Source organism: Neopsephotus bourkii, unplaced genomic scaffold (genome assembly GCF_033783945.1).
Source record: "Neopsephotus bourkii isolate Nb327-2 ecotype Australia unplaced genomic scaffold, CSIRO-AGI_Nbou_v1 NB_107, whole genome shotgun sequence".
In the NCBI taxonomy this organism is placed as follows: Eukaryota; Metazoa; Chordata; class Aves; order Psittaciformes; family Psittacidae; genus Neopsephotus; species Neopsephotus bourkii.
Genome location: NW_026900624.1, coordinates 11,832,901 through 11,848,596, shown reverse-complemented (window position 1 = coordinate 11,848,596; position 15,696 = coordinate 11,832,901). Strand labels below are relative to the sequence as shown.

General features: G+C 39.7%; 1 protein-coding gene across 6 annotated transcripts; it reads left to right on the top strand.

Annotated features, from left to right (window-relative positions):
- The first annotated feature begins 1,370 nt into the window (after positions 1-1,370).
- On the top strand, positions 1,371-14,888 carry PARP11 (poly(ADP-ribose) polymerase family member 11). Of its 6 annotated transcripts, none has more exons than XM_061360762.1 (8): positions 1,371-1,528; positions 5,259-5,388; positions 5,485-5,605; positions 6,674-6,749; positions 8,221-8,293; positions 8,381-8,511; positions 13,932-14,083; positions 14,553-14,888. In XM_061360762.1, exons 2-8 carry the CDS (start codon positions 5,299-5,301, stop codon positions 14,864-14,866), a joined length of 957 nt encoding a protein of 318 aa, XP_061216746.1. In that variant the 5' UTR covers positions 1,371-1,528; positions 5,259-5,298; the 3' UTR covers positions 14,867-14,888. The 6 variants fall into 6 exon arrangements, with proteins under 6 accessions (XP_061216746.1, XP_061216772.1, XP_061216788.1 ...); XM_061360780.1 differs by having other exon boundaries at positions 1,374-1,528; positions 5,299-5,388; XM_061360771.1 differs by lacking the exon at positions 1,371-1,528 and adding an exon at positions 1,535-1,881.
- Positions 14,889-15,696: the final 808 nt, after the last annotated feature.

Below are 15,696 nucleotides of genomic sequence, written 5' to 3'. Positions count from 1 at the left end.
AACATATGTGTGTTGAGATCATTATTCTCAGACTAAGGCCAAACCTGCACACTGTAGCACCTACTAGGAAGAAATTTAACTCTATCCCAGCCAAAACCATTACGGTTGTGCTACTGTAATTTCAGATATACTTACACAAATTCTACAAAAAGCCTGACCTTTATTTAAAAAATACACAATGGCCAGTAATAACAGGAATAGATTACTCAGAGAAGCGCACAGAAAGCATTGACAGCATCTCTTCAAGCAAAAAACAATGGTCAACAGATACTCTGCAATAGCTAATGTGGCAACAGAATTTTCCCTTACTTCTACCCTGTGATAAATTCATAAAGCAAGGCAACATAGATATAGTAAGTCCTCACAATCTTTATGTGCTTTCCAACAATACTGATACAAATACCATGGCTGGAGAAAGATAATCCTGCTTCCAGAAAATGTCTGTATTCCGGAAGCATCATGTTCATGCCAGTAAAATACCTGTAGTGATTCACTACAGGCTGCTTAACTTTTTAACTCAGAAAAATAACCTTTTCTAACTCTGTATTCAGAGGCAAGGTTAGCACAGCCAGGGTCTGAATACATGTCTTCCTGATATCCCCTCTGAATTTGAGCCCACTGGCTTACTGCTTTAGCAGGCATCACTGCCTGCTTTTCCACTCTGCAGCTCTCATCCTAGTCTCTGCACCAAAAGTCTGGGGTGAGCTGCACTCATGACCATTACCTCTCTTGCTAAGCAGTCCTAGAGCTGCTGCTGCTTCTAGATCTCAGTTGCAGCACGAAGCTGCGTGCAGGCCCCAAAGGCCCAGCTGATGAATGCCTCCAAAAGGCTGCAGTTCTTATTCCCTCTTCGCATTAGGTAATCATACCTCATGACTGTTAAGAATAGTCAATCACTTCTGCTGCCGTGCCTGACACTAACATGGTATCAGATCTTTAAAATCTTATGTGTACAGAATTAAATGCATAGACCGGCTCAAGTACGTGTTTATTTCACTGGTAAACTATGGGTTGTAAAAATTCCTTGGTAAAATCCACTGCTACCCAGAAGAACATCCAGCAATCAGAAGAACTAAAAATCACTGGGGGGTACAGAGCAGTGAGGGGTGCTTCACCACAGCCTTTCATTGCAAAAACGCTACCTACGCCGTGCACCACCGACAAGACTGCCAGAGCCCGAGCCAAGCCCAAGAGGCTGTCAGGAAGCAGTCACAGCCACAGAGCCGCCAGATGCCACAGAGGTGGGCCGGCGGGTCCCCTGGCACAACACAACCCGCACCCCCTCTCCAGCACCTCCTACTCCGCTGCTCACTGGCACCCCAAGCCTCGTCCCGCTCTCTCACGAGCCTATCGAGTGCCACCGGTTCAGCTGGTGTCCCGCCCCTTTTGCCATCGATAACGGAAGCGCCCGGAGGCCGAGCGCTGACGCGACCCGTGCGCTTCCCGTTGCCACACACACTCCCCGCCCCCTTCAGCTTGCTCTCCGGGAGGTGTGTGGGGAGCGAGCTGGGGGTGGGCGGCCGATGCGGTGAGTGCGGGCGGGAGGGGGACAGGGGAAACGGTCGCTCCTTTCCTCTTTTTCCTCCTCAGCCCGTCTCCGTATTACGTGCGCCCAGCAGGCCGCTTCCCTTCCGCTTCCTTCCTCTCCTATCCCCTCCCATCCCTTCTCATCTCCGCCGGCGAGAGAGCTGCCAGGTTGGGGAAGGGGGTGGGAGGCGTAGGCCACCATCTTCTGGGGACGCCTACGGCCCAAATGGAGAGGTGCTGGTGCAGTGATTAGACTGACCTCCCCGCCGTGTCCCTGAACTCAAATGGGATCAGCTCTGGAGGGGGTCGATAGAGGGGGTGACTGCAACCGTGGCCCCCTTCAGCACAAAGAGGGTAAGTAGTGATACAGTTGCAGACGGTATTGTCGTCTAAGGTTGTGTCCAGTACTAGTGTTAATGCTCTTCCTCTTTTCCCCTACTTTCCTGCACGTTTATCTCAGCCAGCCCTCCCGCTCAGATGCCTTGTTCTCTGAGGAAGAGACAAGAGTCCCTTAGAAATGCTAGTGTTTCCAGCAGGGAACTTTACAAAGTTGATGTTTGCTGGCAAAAGGGTCTCAGCAACAAAGCCCAGTCTGCCAAGAGGAAGTACACAGCACAAGAAAGTAAGCAAAGTATACCATTAGAATGCTTCTGTTTTTTTTTTTGCTATGGGGGTGCTAAGGCACTGGCACAGGTTGCCCAGAGAAACTCTGGCTGCCCCATCCCTGGCAGTGTTCAAGGCCAGGTTGGATGGGCCTTGGAGCAGCCTGGTCTAGGGGAAGGTGTCCCTGCTCATGGTAGGTGGATTGGAACAAGATGATCTTTAAGGTCCACCCCAAACCATTCTGTGATTCTGTGCACTATAAAGCATGTTTATTAGTCAAGCTTCAAAGTACTTATGGAAAAATGAGGCAACGCATTACCAGTAATAGTAAAGCCATTCAGTCGTGGTACAACATGTAACAAACATTTGTTCTGTTTAGGAGGATGTTTTTGCTGTCAGAGTAATTGTGTTTAATTTGAGCTGCTCTGGTAACTCCTAGACAGACTAGTAGAAACAGTCCTGATAATGGGAGTTGAGAGGCCTTCTGTTAGTAAAATCATTGCTAATAAAATTCTGATTGCTGCATCTTTGATAGTTGACATCCTGACATCCAGATAAACCCACTGAGATTTTTCTACTCGCTCTGCATTCATTCATCCCCCCCCAAACAGACAAACAAAAACACAAAAAAACCAAACCAAAACAAGAAAAGCTTCTTATAAATATTGTGGGTTTGATTTTTAAATTCAGTGAAAAGTTGAGAAATTTTGAATTTGCATCACCTTTGAGAACAACTCTCTTATTTTTATCACTTTACATGTTCATGCCTTTGGGTCATTCTTTCATACTTCTAAGTGTCCTGGAATTTACCTGCTTACCCTAGGATTTGTGACTAGGGCAATACATGTGAATTGAGTGAAACATTTTTGAAATACGGAAATAACTGTCTCTTTAGTAACTGGTTTATTCTGGAGGCTGTGTTGTCCCCAGAGAAATATAAGTGTGTTGTCAGGGCACAGATAAACTTGCCCTCTCAGTTTGTAACTTGTTCAAAAGGCATTACTGATTTGATTCATCAAATTCAAGGCCCTGAACTAACATTGCAATGGAGCTGAGGTTTCAGTGGGAACATGAGGTCGCAAAATGTTACCTACAAAACCTGATTTGCTTTTCTTGTAGCTTAAAAAAAAAAGCAAGCGTAGACTACCTCTGCCTTCTCTCTGTAGGAGAGAACATAGCCAAATACTCATTGGAGAGGAAGAATCAAGTTGAAGGTGAAAGATTATTATCAAAAGTTGTTGGCCAGTTATGCTTTAACACCTAGCAAATGTGTTTTGACTTTGACAAGTGACTTTGTATTGCTGTGATGAATAAAAAAGATGTTGGACAGATGTTATCTGAAGTAAGAGGTTTCTTACCTCTTTCAAAATACGTTTCCATGTAGCTGATGTCCCTTTATTGTAGTTCTGTTTGAATGTCAGGGAGCTATCCATGTGTGTAGAATTGTGTAGGGTTCCATTTGTACTAAAGTAGGTTTGCCCTCAGATTCTGCAATTCAGAGATGTTGTGGAAGTTCACTTCTGATTTCACTGTTTTCTAAACAACTAGATTTTTGTAGTGCTTTGGAGTTTTGATGATTAGAATACAGTCTCTAGCTGTTGCCACGAAGAGGTTTCTGGGGTTGTTTTTCAAACAAACACACAGGGCTAGTTTGTTAAAAGTAAGAGGGAAAGGTGCGGCTAGAAGGGCCTTTTGCTCTCAACTGCTGCCCCAGTAGCACTGGCCCCCTGGTGCCAACCTCTAGTCTCCAGAATTTGCCTTCCTCAAGTCTCTCTACTTTTTTTTCTGGGTTGAAGTGTCCAGGAAACAATTAATGAAGCATTTGAGGTATTAACCGGACATTATTTGACTTATTTGGGCTGGAGCATGTTGTTCCACTTCTCAGAAGCAAAAGTTAAGTTGAAGAAATAGTTGGGAATCCTGAGTGCCGGTCTTGGTCAAGCAGTTAGAGTGGATGCATTGCTGATCTTTTCTGGGAGCGGGGCAAGCATCTTGTTCTGAAAGATTCCTCTCAGCCTACTTAGAATTTTTGCTTGGGGGGGGGGGATATGTGACAGTCAAAGTTGACAAGAGATACGTGCAAGTAGAGTCAAGTACTTCAAGAGTTTTCAGGATTTTATTGATAAATGAAGGAGTTGAAATCTGTCAGGGACTGTCCTTCTGGAGGTGTTCCAGCTTTTGGTAGGCTTGAACTCATCTAGCTGCTTTTTAAACTGCTGTAAGTTTGAAGCATCCACAGCGTACTATGAAAAGAAATTCTATAGGTTGCCATCAGTTTTATGAAAAAGTTTCTCTCTTTCACTTATTAATTTAACACTTGCAACATTTGATAGGTGTCTCCTTCTTATATTGGAAGAAAATGTGATTTGTTATTCCCTGTTCGGTTTTGTCATGGTTTTGTAGACCTCTGCTATATCCTTTCCTCAGTCCTGTCTTCCATCCTGCGGAAACCCCAACTATGGTAGTAATTGCTTCTGGAATGCAGCGTGGAAGCCATTCTGGCTTTTGGTGTGAACCTTCTCCGTAGTTACAATTACAGAGTACTGGTAATTTTATTGTATCATTTTTAAGAGGGTGCATTAGGGAGAAACAAACCTGCATGCAGTTGAGGAACTGTGGACTCGAACAGTTAAATAATTACATTCTTTGTGTTAGTTTTTTTTGCTTGGTTGGTTGTGTTTTTCCTAACAACTTCTGATATCCGCTGATTTGTTCACTGTTGCTGAGTTCCTAGTAAATGTTTTCATCAAGGTGTAACCCCAACACCTCATTTGTGGGTGGTATGTATGTTGTATATAGAAATGGCCTTGCTCATATGTTCATCAGTGTGGCATTTAGCACCTCTCTGATCATTTAGAACCTATAGCTCTTGCCTTTACTGGCACACTTAGATGTTTGAGAGAGCTTTGAAAATGTTTAACTAACTTAAACAATCATACCGGATAAGTAGCAAACTGAGAATTTTTCTCTGACAAAGAGAAAGCAAATCTGCCTTCCACCTGCTGTTTTTGTTTGTTTTTTTAAGATTGCAAATTCACTTTATTTTATTTTTTTAAATAAATCTCTCAAATAATGCAGTTTTTAAATCCTATCAAAACTTTTCTTTTGTTTGTGTGTGAATGTTTCAGGAAATGCTTCAAAGAACAATAAAAGATTTTTTTTCCAAAGATGGAAAATTCAGTTGAAGAGATGGACACCTCTGATACTCAGTGGGGCTGGTTTTATTTGGCTGAGTGTGGTAAATGGCATATGTTTCAGGTAAATACCTATGAAGTTACATTAGCTGTGATGCATTCCATGCATCAAACTACCTATTGCTGTTTGTCTAAATGTGCTTTTTCATTTATTTTGAAGACTGATTCAAACAGTCATTGCTCTGTTAGCAGTGAAGATATTGAAAGGAGCTTCCGAACAAACCCACATGGTTCTGTTTGTTTTACTACTGCAAAATTTAACTACACGCTAGACTTTTCAGGTGTGTATCTTTTCATAGAGTAAATTTAAATAATAGAAAATGCCAGATACACCAGTTTATTTGTTCATTCACCAAATTAATGTCCTCGTACCTAATGCAAAAACTTGTGATTCTTGTGATTGGAAATGTTGTCTTTACTGTAAAGTACGTAGTAGTTTTTAGAAGCAACTGCCCTGTTACAATTTTGTAATGTAGTGTATTAATAAAGTAGCATGTCTTGTTTAGTAGCACTCCCATCATGTTGCTCTTACTTACCTTGCCATACATCTGTGGGACTGGGGATTTGAACATTTTTTCTTTAATGTGCAACTGCTTGTAAGCTTGAAAACTGTAGTAGATCGAAAAGATCTCGGTTATGTTAACTATAATTTGACCTGTACTCTGGGGTTTGAGGTTGGGGTGGGGTTTTTTGTTTTGGTTGAGTTTTTCTTTTTAGCTTTTCCATTCGTAGATTGTTTATTTTCTGATTAAATTATGAAACAGCTATATGCTTAAATATAAGCCTCTTCCAAGACAAAGAAAATCATAGTATTACAAATATAGAAAGTGGGTAGTGGGTAAAACAGCAATGTACTGGGAGTTAAAGTAGTATGTAACAATACAGTGAGTTTTGTGTTTACCTGTGTTGAAATGTCTGTTTAAAAAAAAAACTCTTTGTTTTGCATCTGGAATAAAAACACTAAGTACAAATGCTAAAGAACTGTTTTTATGTTCCTATTTTTAGGTCATGATGTCTTATAAGGGCAGTAGTAACATGCTTTGTCATCCTGGTTGTATTAAAGCCAGTGGAAGTTTTACCAGTGATTCAGTGGGGCTGAATGTTAGATGGGTATTTTAACAGTAAACCTTTTCTGTAATATTTGTGCGTTTTGCCAACTTGTGTAAATGATTCTAAAGCTAGTATGTAGAAATGTTTATCAAAAATGCTCATTTGTTAATTGTTGAAATGAGATTTCCTGTCAAGCAACTTTGGGTGTAGTATTGTTATTTTTAAGATTACACTTACGTGTTTCATATGCTATACATGAATTCCAGAAACTTTCATCCTAACTCTTGTTTTATGCTTAGCGATGAAGCAAACCAACCTAACTACCCTTAAGCAACGTCCAATAAAGCGAGCTCCCTTTTCTATCAGTACTTTCAGGTAAGGAAATAAAAAGAAGATGCCTTAATTTTATTTTATTTGTGATTCTTCTAAGTAAAATGAAACAAAAATATATTTGTTGTTTATTTACTTCTCACATCAAGCAATTTGAAAGGTGAACCAAGGTGGGAGAGCTAGGCAAGTGAAGAAGGAAGACATTTCAGAGAAGAAGGCCAAAAGAATTTTCAGGGTGTTGGGTTTTTTATTGTTGTTTTTTTACCTCTGGAGAAATTAAGGAACTTGCAGTGGGAGAGGCAAGGCATACTGAATACTGATAACTTAGCAAGGTACTTAAAGCTGTGCCTAAATCTAGCCATTGGAGTCCCTGTAAATACCTGTTGAATCACAACTGTTGTGGAGAAACAGGAGCAAAATGCTTAGTAGTTTGTTCCATTTTAATAATGACTTCTTAGTAGTATTTAACAGCAAAAAATATAGTTATATTTTCGTGCCTGTATGTTTTAATAATTTACCCTAAAATGTTTTGAAATTACAAGAATTTTGCATCATAACAACCAGATTGTTTTATGGGTCTAATTGCAGTAGATTGTAAGTTTCTTACCATCTGATAAGTCATTAGATGTAAAGCTGTGCTGATGTAAATCTGATACTCAATAAACTCTAAATTGATCTGTGACACCACCACAGGTAAAAATGACTATATGGAATATGTGGTTTTTTTTCTCTAGCTAGTTTCTTTAGAAATAATTTTAGTTCTGAATTTTAGTGTGGTATTTTCAGAGAGAAAATTGTTACTTCTAGTGGGAAATGTAACAGTAACCTTTTACATTGACTTTCAAGAAGGCATGGGTCTTTTTTTGAAGTGTCAGATGTGTTTTGATGGCTATTTGGTGAAGAGTGTATGCAATAATGTGGCAAGTCACTTTTGGGTTTCTGTTTCTCAAATAACTGCATTCAGTACTCTCTTTCCGTGGTATAACACTGTTCTTTCAGAAGATTGCTTCTTTTAGTCCTGGCTTTAAGGCTTAAAAGCTGCTATGTATATGGTGCATATGCTTAAAACACATTTTTCCTTTTGTTTTGTTTTTTTTTTTTTTTTTTCTTATTGGTTTGATTTGGTTTGGTTTTGGTTTGGTTTTTTTTGAGCATGGGTTTTTTTTTTTTTTTTTTTTTTTTTGGAGGGGTTGTTGTTTTTTGTATTTTTTTGAAGGGTGGGATTTGTTGGTTGGTTGCAGAACTTTCTGACCATCTCTTCCAATTTATTTTCTTATCTTTTGCTGTAGATGATGTATTAAAGCTGCTCATTATGGTGGTTTACTTACAATAAGCTAAGCCAGAATTTGAACACAAAATAAGATTTCTTGCCTTTAACCTTACCTGCTGACAGCAGCCTTTGTTTCAGCTAAGTAGTTTTGTGTAAGGTTTTGGGTTTGAGCAAGAGTTTGACAGGAAGAAAATGTGTCATGGCTTTGAAGTGATGTATTTTTGCTTTGTTTTGTTTTGTTTGAAGTTTCATCTGTGAAAATGAGGCTATCCCTATGCCTTCACACTGGGAGAATGTAAATACCGATGAGCCATATCAGGTAAGAGTTGGTACGGAAGTTGGTGAAAAATACATGATAATGAAATAATGCATTGAATTTAAATTGTACTAACCTCTTTTTTTCCAGCTTATTCCATTGCAAAAGAAAACAAATGAATATAATGAAGTTTCTAGTCTCTTTGGAAAAACAATGGATAGCCACCGAATTAAAAGAATTAAGAGAATACAAAATCTAGACTTGTGGGAGTTTTTTTGCAGGTGAGATTATTTCTAAAACCAACAGTCTTAGTATTGTTAATGGAGCAAATCTTGAAGGCATGCAGCAGAAATATGTTTCATTGCTTTTATTATTAATGAAAATATGTGTAACTTAAGATTTTTTAAATTTTCTTATTTATCATTCCTCTGTATTCACAATTCCATTTTCAAGACTACAGCTTCTGCAGGTGCAGAAATGTAATACTTGTAGAAACGTGTTAGGTGTAGAGGTAGCACAGACAAGACTGATGCATTAAAGATGTTCAGGATGTCCATGTGGTAGATGCCTATGATACTTAACAATGCATTTTGTAAAATAATTATTTGACAGGCTTGTATAACTGTAATTTTTAGTGAACAAGGCAAATAAATATTTCTGGCTTGTTAAATTTTTAACTTTCATGAAACCAAGGACAAAATTAAGTGTCCAATTAGCACATTTTCACGTTCTTTCTTTAATGTGCTACAAAAGCTTTTTCTAAGTTCTCTGCTTTTCCCCCTTTATATATTGTGCTAGCCTGGAAGAAGTAGGAAGTGCTGAGTTTTGCTTCCACTTAGGTATCAATCTTAAGCAGTCATATTTGACAAAAGTTTTATTTGTGTGGCATCCGAGAAGGAGTTCATATCACAATCTGTTTTAAAGATGTATTATACTCTTAAAACCAACTGAACTAAGTTAAACAGTGAGGAAATAACTTAGGCAGATGTATATTAAAAGTTTATATAAATACGAATTTTTGAAAGATATCTAATTTATTGTTACTTTAAAGGTGTATCATGAAAATGCATAAGGAAATTAAGTTCTTGGTTAAGAGAGTTAGCCTACTCTTAATTGAGTTTTTGATTTTTGGGGAAGTAATGAGGGGGCTCAACAGAACTTCCTCTACCTTGGACTTCTGGAGGGCAGACTATGGCCTGTTTAAGAGACTGGTTGAAAGAGTCCCTTGGGAGGTAGTCCTGAATGGCAAAGGAGTCCAGGAAGGCTGGACATTCTGCAAAAAGGAAATCTTAAAGGCACAGGAGCACACCATCCCTATGTGCCCACAAGATGAGATGATGGGAAAGATGAGTGGTGTGGCTGAAGAGAGCTTTGGCTGGAACTCAGAAAGAAAAAGAGAATTTATGATCTTTGGAAGAAGTGACAGGCAACTCAGGAGAACTACAAGGATGTCATGAGGTTATGCAGGAAGAAAATTAGAAAGGGCAAAGCCCCACTAGAACTTAATCTGGCTACTGCCATAAAAGACAATAAAAAATGTTTTTTAAATACATTAACAAAAAAAGGAGGGCTAAGGAGAATTTCTGTCCTTTGTTGAATACTGGGGGGAAATACAATGATAAAGGATGAGGAAAAGGCTTGGGTACTTAATGCCTTAGTAAGACCAGTTGTTCTCAGGGCACCCAGCTTGAAGACAGGGACAAGGAGTGGAATGAAGCCCCCATAATTCAAGAGGAAATGATCAGTGAGCTGCTACACTTAGGCATACACAAGTCTGGGGGGCCATCTAGGATCCACCAAAGGGCACAGAAGGAAGTGGATGGGATCCACCAAAGGGTACAGGTGGAAGTGCTCACTGAGCAATCATTTATAATCAGTCCTGGCTAACTGGGGAGGTTGCAGTTTACTGCAAGTCAGCAAATGTGGTGCCTATCTACAGAAAGGGCTGGAAGGAGGATCCAGGGAACTACAGGCCTCTTAGACCTTGGTGCGGGGGAAGGTTATGGAGCAGATCTTGAGCACCATCATGTGGCATGTACAGGACAACCAGATGATCAGCCACAGTCAGCACTGGTTTATGAAAGGCAGGTCCTGTTTAATGAACTTGATCTCCTGGGACAAGGTAACCTGTTTAATGGATGAGACAGACCTGGATGTTCTCTGCCTCAACTTTAGTGAAGCTTTTGACAGTGTTTTCCACAGTATTCTGTAGAAACTGGCTATTCATGGCTTGGATGGGTGTATATTTCACTGAGTAGAAAACTGGCTGGGTGGCTGAGTCCAGAGAGTTGTGGTGAATGGGGTTAAATCCAGTTGGTGGCTGGTCACAAGTGGATCAGTACTGGGGTGAATTCTGTTTACTGTCTTTACTGATGACTTGGACTAGGGTTTCGAATGCCCTCTCAGTAGGTTTGGAGACAACACCTAGTTGGGCAAGGGTATTGATCTGCTTGAGAATAGGAAGGCTCTACAAAGGGATCTGGACAGGCTGGATTAATGGCTGAGCCCAACTACATGAGGTTCAACATGGCAAAGTGCCTGGTCCTGTACTTGGGCAACAACAGCCTCATGCAGTGCTACAGGCTTGGGGAAGAGTGGCTAGAAAGCTGCTCATGGAAAAGGACCTAGAGGTATTGGTCAAACTGGCTGAATGAGAGATCTGACTCGTGGATCAACTTAATTTTGTTTTACTGGATTAGCTTGCCACTGCTGGTGGGAAGTGCTAAGACTTTTTTTTAGAATAGCTAGACTCCTTGAGTTCTGTTCCAGAACAGTAAAAAGCCAAGTCAATTCCTACACATGGGTTGGGGCAGTCCCAGGCACAGCTACGGGTTGGCGGAGAAGTGATTCAGAGCAGCCTGAGGAGGGCTTGGGGGTGTTGGTCAATAAGAAACTGAACATGAGCTGGCTGCAGTGTGCGCTCGCAGCCCAGAAAGCCAGCTGTGTCCTGGGCTGCATCAAAAGGAGCGTGACCAAGCAGGTTGAAGGAGGTGATCCTGCCCCTTTACTCTGCTCTTGTGAGACCCCACTTGCAGTATTGTGTTCAGCTCTGGTATCCCCATCATAAGAAGGACATAGAACTGTTGGAGCAAGTCCAGAGCAAGGGCCATAAAGACGATAAGGGGGCTGGAGCAGCTCCCATACAAAGACGGTGAGAAATTTGAGGCTGTTCAGTCTGGAGAAGCTGCGTGGAGACCTCATAGCAGCCTTCCAGTATCTGAAGGGGGGCTGTAGGTATGCGTGCTGGAGAGGAACTCTTCATCAGGGACTTTAGTGCTCGGACAAGAGGTAATGGGTTCAAACTTAATCAGGGGAGATTTAGGTTAGATATTAGGCAGAAATTCTTTCCTGTGAGGGTGCTGAGGCACTGGCACAGGTTGCCCAGAGAAGCTGTAGCTGCCCCACCCCTGGCAGTGTTCAGGACCAGGTTGGAGGGGCCTTGGAACAACCTGGTCTAGTGGGAGCTGTCCCTGCCCATGGCAGGGGGTTGGAACTAGGTGATCTTTAAGATCCTTTCCAACCCTAATGATTCTGTGATTCTGTTACCAGAAAGAGTCAGTCGAAGAAACGAAGACTCAATTTGGAGTTTTAGAAAGCAGGCATTCTTTACTGCAGCTCTGGGTGCACATGCAAATTATTTTGGAAAGGTGAGCATGCCTAATACTTACTGGTAGTGACTATATAATTAGCATACTCATGCATATTTACACATTTCTCATTGATTTATTTACATATTCATGATATTTCAGGAATGACAAGATATGCATTCTAATATACATGTGCTTTCTTGCTGATTGGCAGTCTGGTGGTCCCCACTAGTCTTCCTCACTGTGTTTACTGATTGACCCCAGTGCTTGCACATGCCCACAAGGTCCTAGTGCTGAGTTAACAGTTGGTATGTCCTTGCTTTTATTCTGTTCCAGTGTCTGCTGTCTTGAAGGCTGGCATCCTTGGTCTTATTTACTGCCTCCTTAGTTATTATCAATCCCTTGATTTTTCTTCCCCCATTAGGCAGACATTCCTTATTCTCTATGTGTCAGCAAGTTAGAACAGCTGGTTGTATTTTACTACATATAAGTTTATTCTGTTATACTTACGTATAAGTTTATTCTGTTCCTCTATTACAGGAGAAGTTATTCTTGGCTACCTTTATACATTGTTAGAGATTAACAGCCAACAATAGAGGGCTGCTGACTGAAAAATTTCAGATATTCAGCATTGTTAGCTGTTAGCTCAGAGGTGTTGCCTCACACACGTAGTGTGTGCAGGGAATCTTAGCTTCCAGATTTTGTTGAATTGCTAATATGGCAGAACTTGAATGCCTGGAACCTCTCTGCCTCCGACACAAAACATCACAAATGAGATTATTGGTGAAACCTCCGAGATGCCCTTGAGATTCTACTGATGTTCATCTGGTTTCGAAAGAAGTTGTAGGGGGAAAAAAGGACGCATACGCAAAAAAAAAAGAAAAAAAAAGTTGCCAAAACATAGGTATTTTAGTTTGCAATATGGAGGAGGGGAAAAAAAGGTGAACAACAAAGCAGAATAAACATTTCTTTCGATCTAAGTACTGTAAGATTTCTACTTCTGTGAAATGTACTTATTTATAAATAATGCATAATTGCAATATAATGCTATTAATATGATAAAGAATCCTTGCTACCTCTTTCCCTGCACCTGGTTGGTGGGACTTCTTCAGATTATGTCTAAGCTGTAGGTCCTGCAAATGCTTTCCCACTTCAAGTGTGCACTCCTGTTATAAGCAGATAGCTTAATTTGATAAGTATGTGCCTGATAAACCTAAGTATGTAGCACAATGCCTCATGCACTACAGGTTGTATAGGAAGAAAATTCAGCTACACAGACAAGAACAATGCTATGATGCACTCTGACTTGTTTTTGTCTGGACAGTCAAGGGATCATAACTATGAACAGCTGAGTGATTTAGACACATTCAGAGTCAACTTCTTCATGGATCTTAGGAAAACCCAGATGAGAGAAAGTTGCATAAAAAACTGATAGAAAATATAGCTGTTTTTTAATTGACGGTGTGCTATGGCCTGCCTATGGGACTGCAGTATGGTTTCACCTGTAATACAAGGTGGTTTTTGTTTTTCAAAAGTTTTATATACATGTAATCCTTCAATACACAAAGGATTGAATACTACCTCTTCGAATGTATGTGAACGATAAATTTGGAAAACTATTATGAAATGATCACATTGAGGTAATTTTACCTTGACATTCAGGTAATTTTATTTTTAATATTTTTGCTGATTTGGCTGAGTAGTTATACTTTATAATCCACTAAATTTGTTAGCCATCCAACCATGCTATTTAAGTAGGTGGAGGGAACAAAGTGGGAGAAAAATGCCTTTCTTTTAAAATGTATCTGCATAAAATTACTGTACTGAAACTAATGCCAGGTGAAGAATGTTGATAAAATTGGTATAAAGACTTCTTTTTCCTAATCTTGGATTACTTATGAAAATAGTCCACAGCATCCAGAAGTAAAACATGTCCCTTAAGAATTCTGATGACTTTAAAAACAGAACCATCTGTTAAAAACTAGAGTCATCTAGATTAGTGAAAGTGGAATGTACAGAGTATTTTAGGTCTGTCCCCTCCATAATGTTTTCAGAGTAGTAACTTAATTCGATTGTGCTGATGTTTGTAATGCCGTATTATGTGTTCTCTGTAGGAAAAAAGCTCAACTAAAGAAGAAAAGAGGTGTTCCGACTATTAATGAGCAGATGTTATTTCATGGCACCAGTAATGAATTTGTTGAAGCAATATGTATTCATAACTTTGACTGGAGAATAAATGGGATACATGCTGCTGTATATGGAAAAGGTAAGTATTTTTGCCAGATACGACAGTTCAGCAATCTCAAAAGTTAAACATTGTGAAGTGTTTCCCGTATTAAGTTCTTTGTGATACACTGTGTTTATTCACAAGCTGTTTAATACAGCTCTGATTTTACATCAAGTGTATTTTAAGAAAGTTAGGATGCAGTAAGGAATGTAATTACCAAAACTGGCCAGTAGGTCCAGGGAGTGTGTGCAGCAGCGCTGCAGTGGAAGCAACGTTCATCACAAGACAGTCTCTCTACTAAAACATTCCCACTAGGAATATTTGGTAATGTTGCTGTAATCTAAGGATTTGGGGAGTGCAGGGAGGAGGAGGGTGAGGGCCCATGAACATGAGAGCTCATGAACATAAGAGAACAGACATCTTTTATCATCCTAATACCTATATTCATGCTCTAGTAATTAAGCTATCATAACTATAATCAGACTTTTTTTTTCTGTTTTTTTGAAAGGGACTTATTTTGCAAGAGATGCATCATATTCCAGTCATTTCTGCAAAGAGAACATGAAGCATGGAGATACTTTTCAAATTCATGGTGTGAATCTGCAGCCTCATCTGCACAGACCAGATAAAGTCATGTTTCTTGCTCGTGTACTAACTGGTGACTATATCAGTGGTGATTCAAAATACATGAGGCCTCCTTCAAAAGATGGAAGTTTTGTGAACTTGTATGACAGCTGTGTGGATAATACCTGGAACCCAAAGATCTTTGTTATCTTTGATGCCAACCAAATCTACCCGGAGTATTTAATAGAATTTTCTTGACTTTGAAAGCAGCTGAACTGAATATTGTTTGTGTCTTTTTTGATGTTCTTTTTGTAAAGACAGTTACAAAAACCAGGAAGTGTGGAGAGATGAAAGAAAAGCTAGCATACGTTTATGGAGGAGGGAGGCTATTAAACAGTTAGGAGAGATTGTTGAACTGTTTTTTAAGATCTGTAAACTTTATTAATGCATTTTTCAAATGTAGATACCATTACAAATTTGAATTGCTTAGTGAGCCTTAAAGATGCTGGACCTTGGTAATTTTTGAAAGGCAAGATTTATGTTCTGATTTTTTTAATATATTACAAGTATTTATTCATGTGGTAGAAATATGCCTGTAATACAGTATGCATATGATGAAACTAATCTTTTGTAAAGATTGTAGAGCAACAACAAAAATGGGGGACTTCGTGCATATTATGTCTGTATGTCTATGTTTTGTGGTGCAGATTGCTTTGTGTTTGGAAGTCTTAGTTTGGATTCTAAACCTACAAAAATGTATCTGGAGTAAACTGATAAAGGAGCTATAACATTCACTGAAGCTGTTCTATTTAACTTTAGGTGCATTTTTTGAAAGCTTCAGTGATATACTTGCAAAGATTACAAAACCCATGCACTAGGATTTGAACTTTGGTTTTGATAGAAATTATGCCCATAATTTCTTGTGGTTGTTAATTGTTTGGTACATAACTGTTGAGCTTAGTGTTGGGATATCAGCAGTGCACTACACCCGAGTTGTTATTCCATAGGATTTTTGCCCTGTCGTTATAGTATGTGTGTGCATTCAGTTACATTCATGCTGCTTTTGATTCTTGCCTGGTCAGGGTTTA

Coding starts and splice junctions, on each gene's coding strand:
- PARP11 (XM_061360762.1), top strand. CDS start 5,299: ATGGAAAATTCAGTTGAAGAGATGGACACCTCTGATACTCAGTGGGGC. Junction 5,389..5,484: donor GTAAATGGCATATGTTTCAG/GTAAATACCTAT, acceptor TTTATTTTGAAG/ACTGATTCAAACAGTCATTG. Junction 8,294..8,380: donor ATACCGATGAGCCATATCAG/GTAAGAGTTGGT, acceptor CTTTTTTTCCAG/CTTATTCCATTGCAAAAGAA.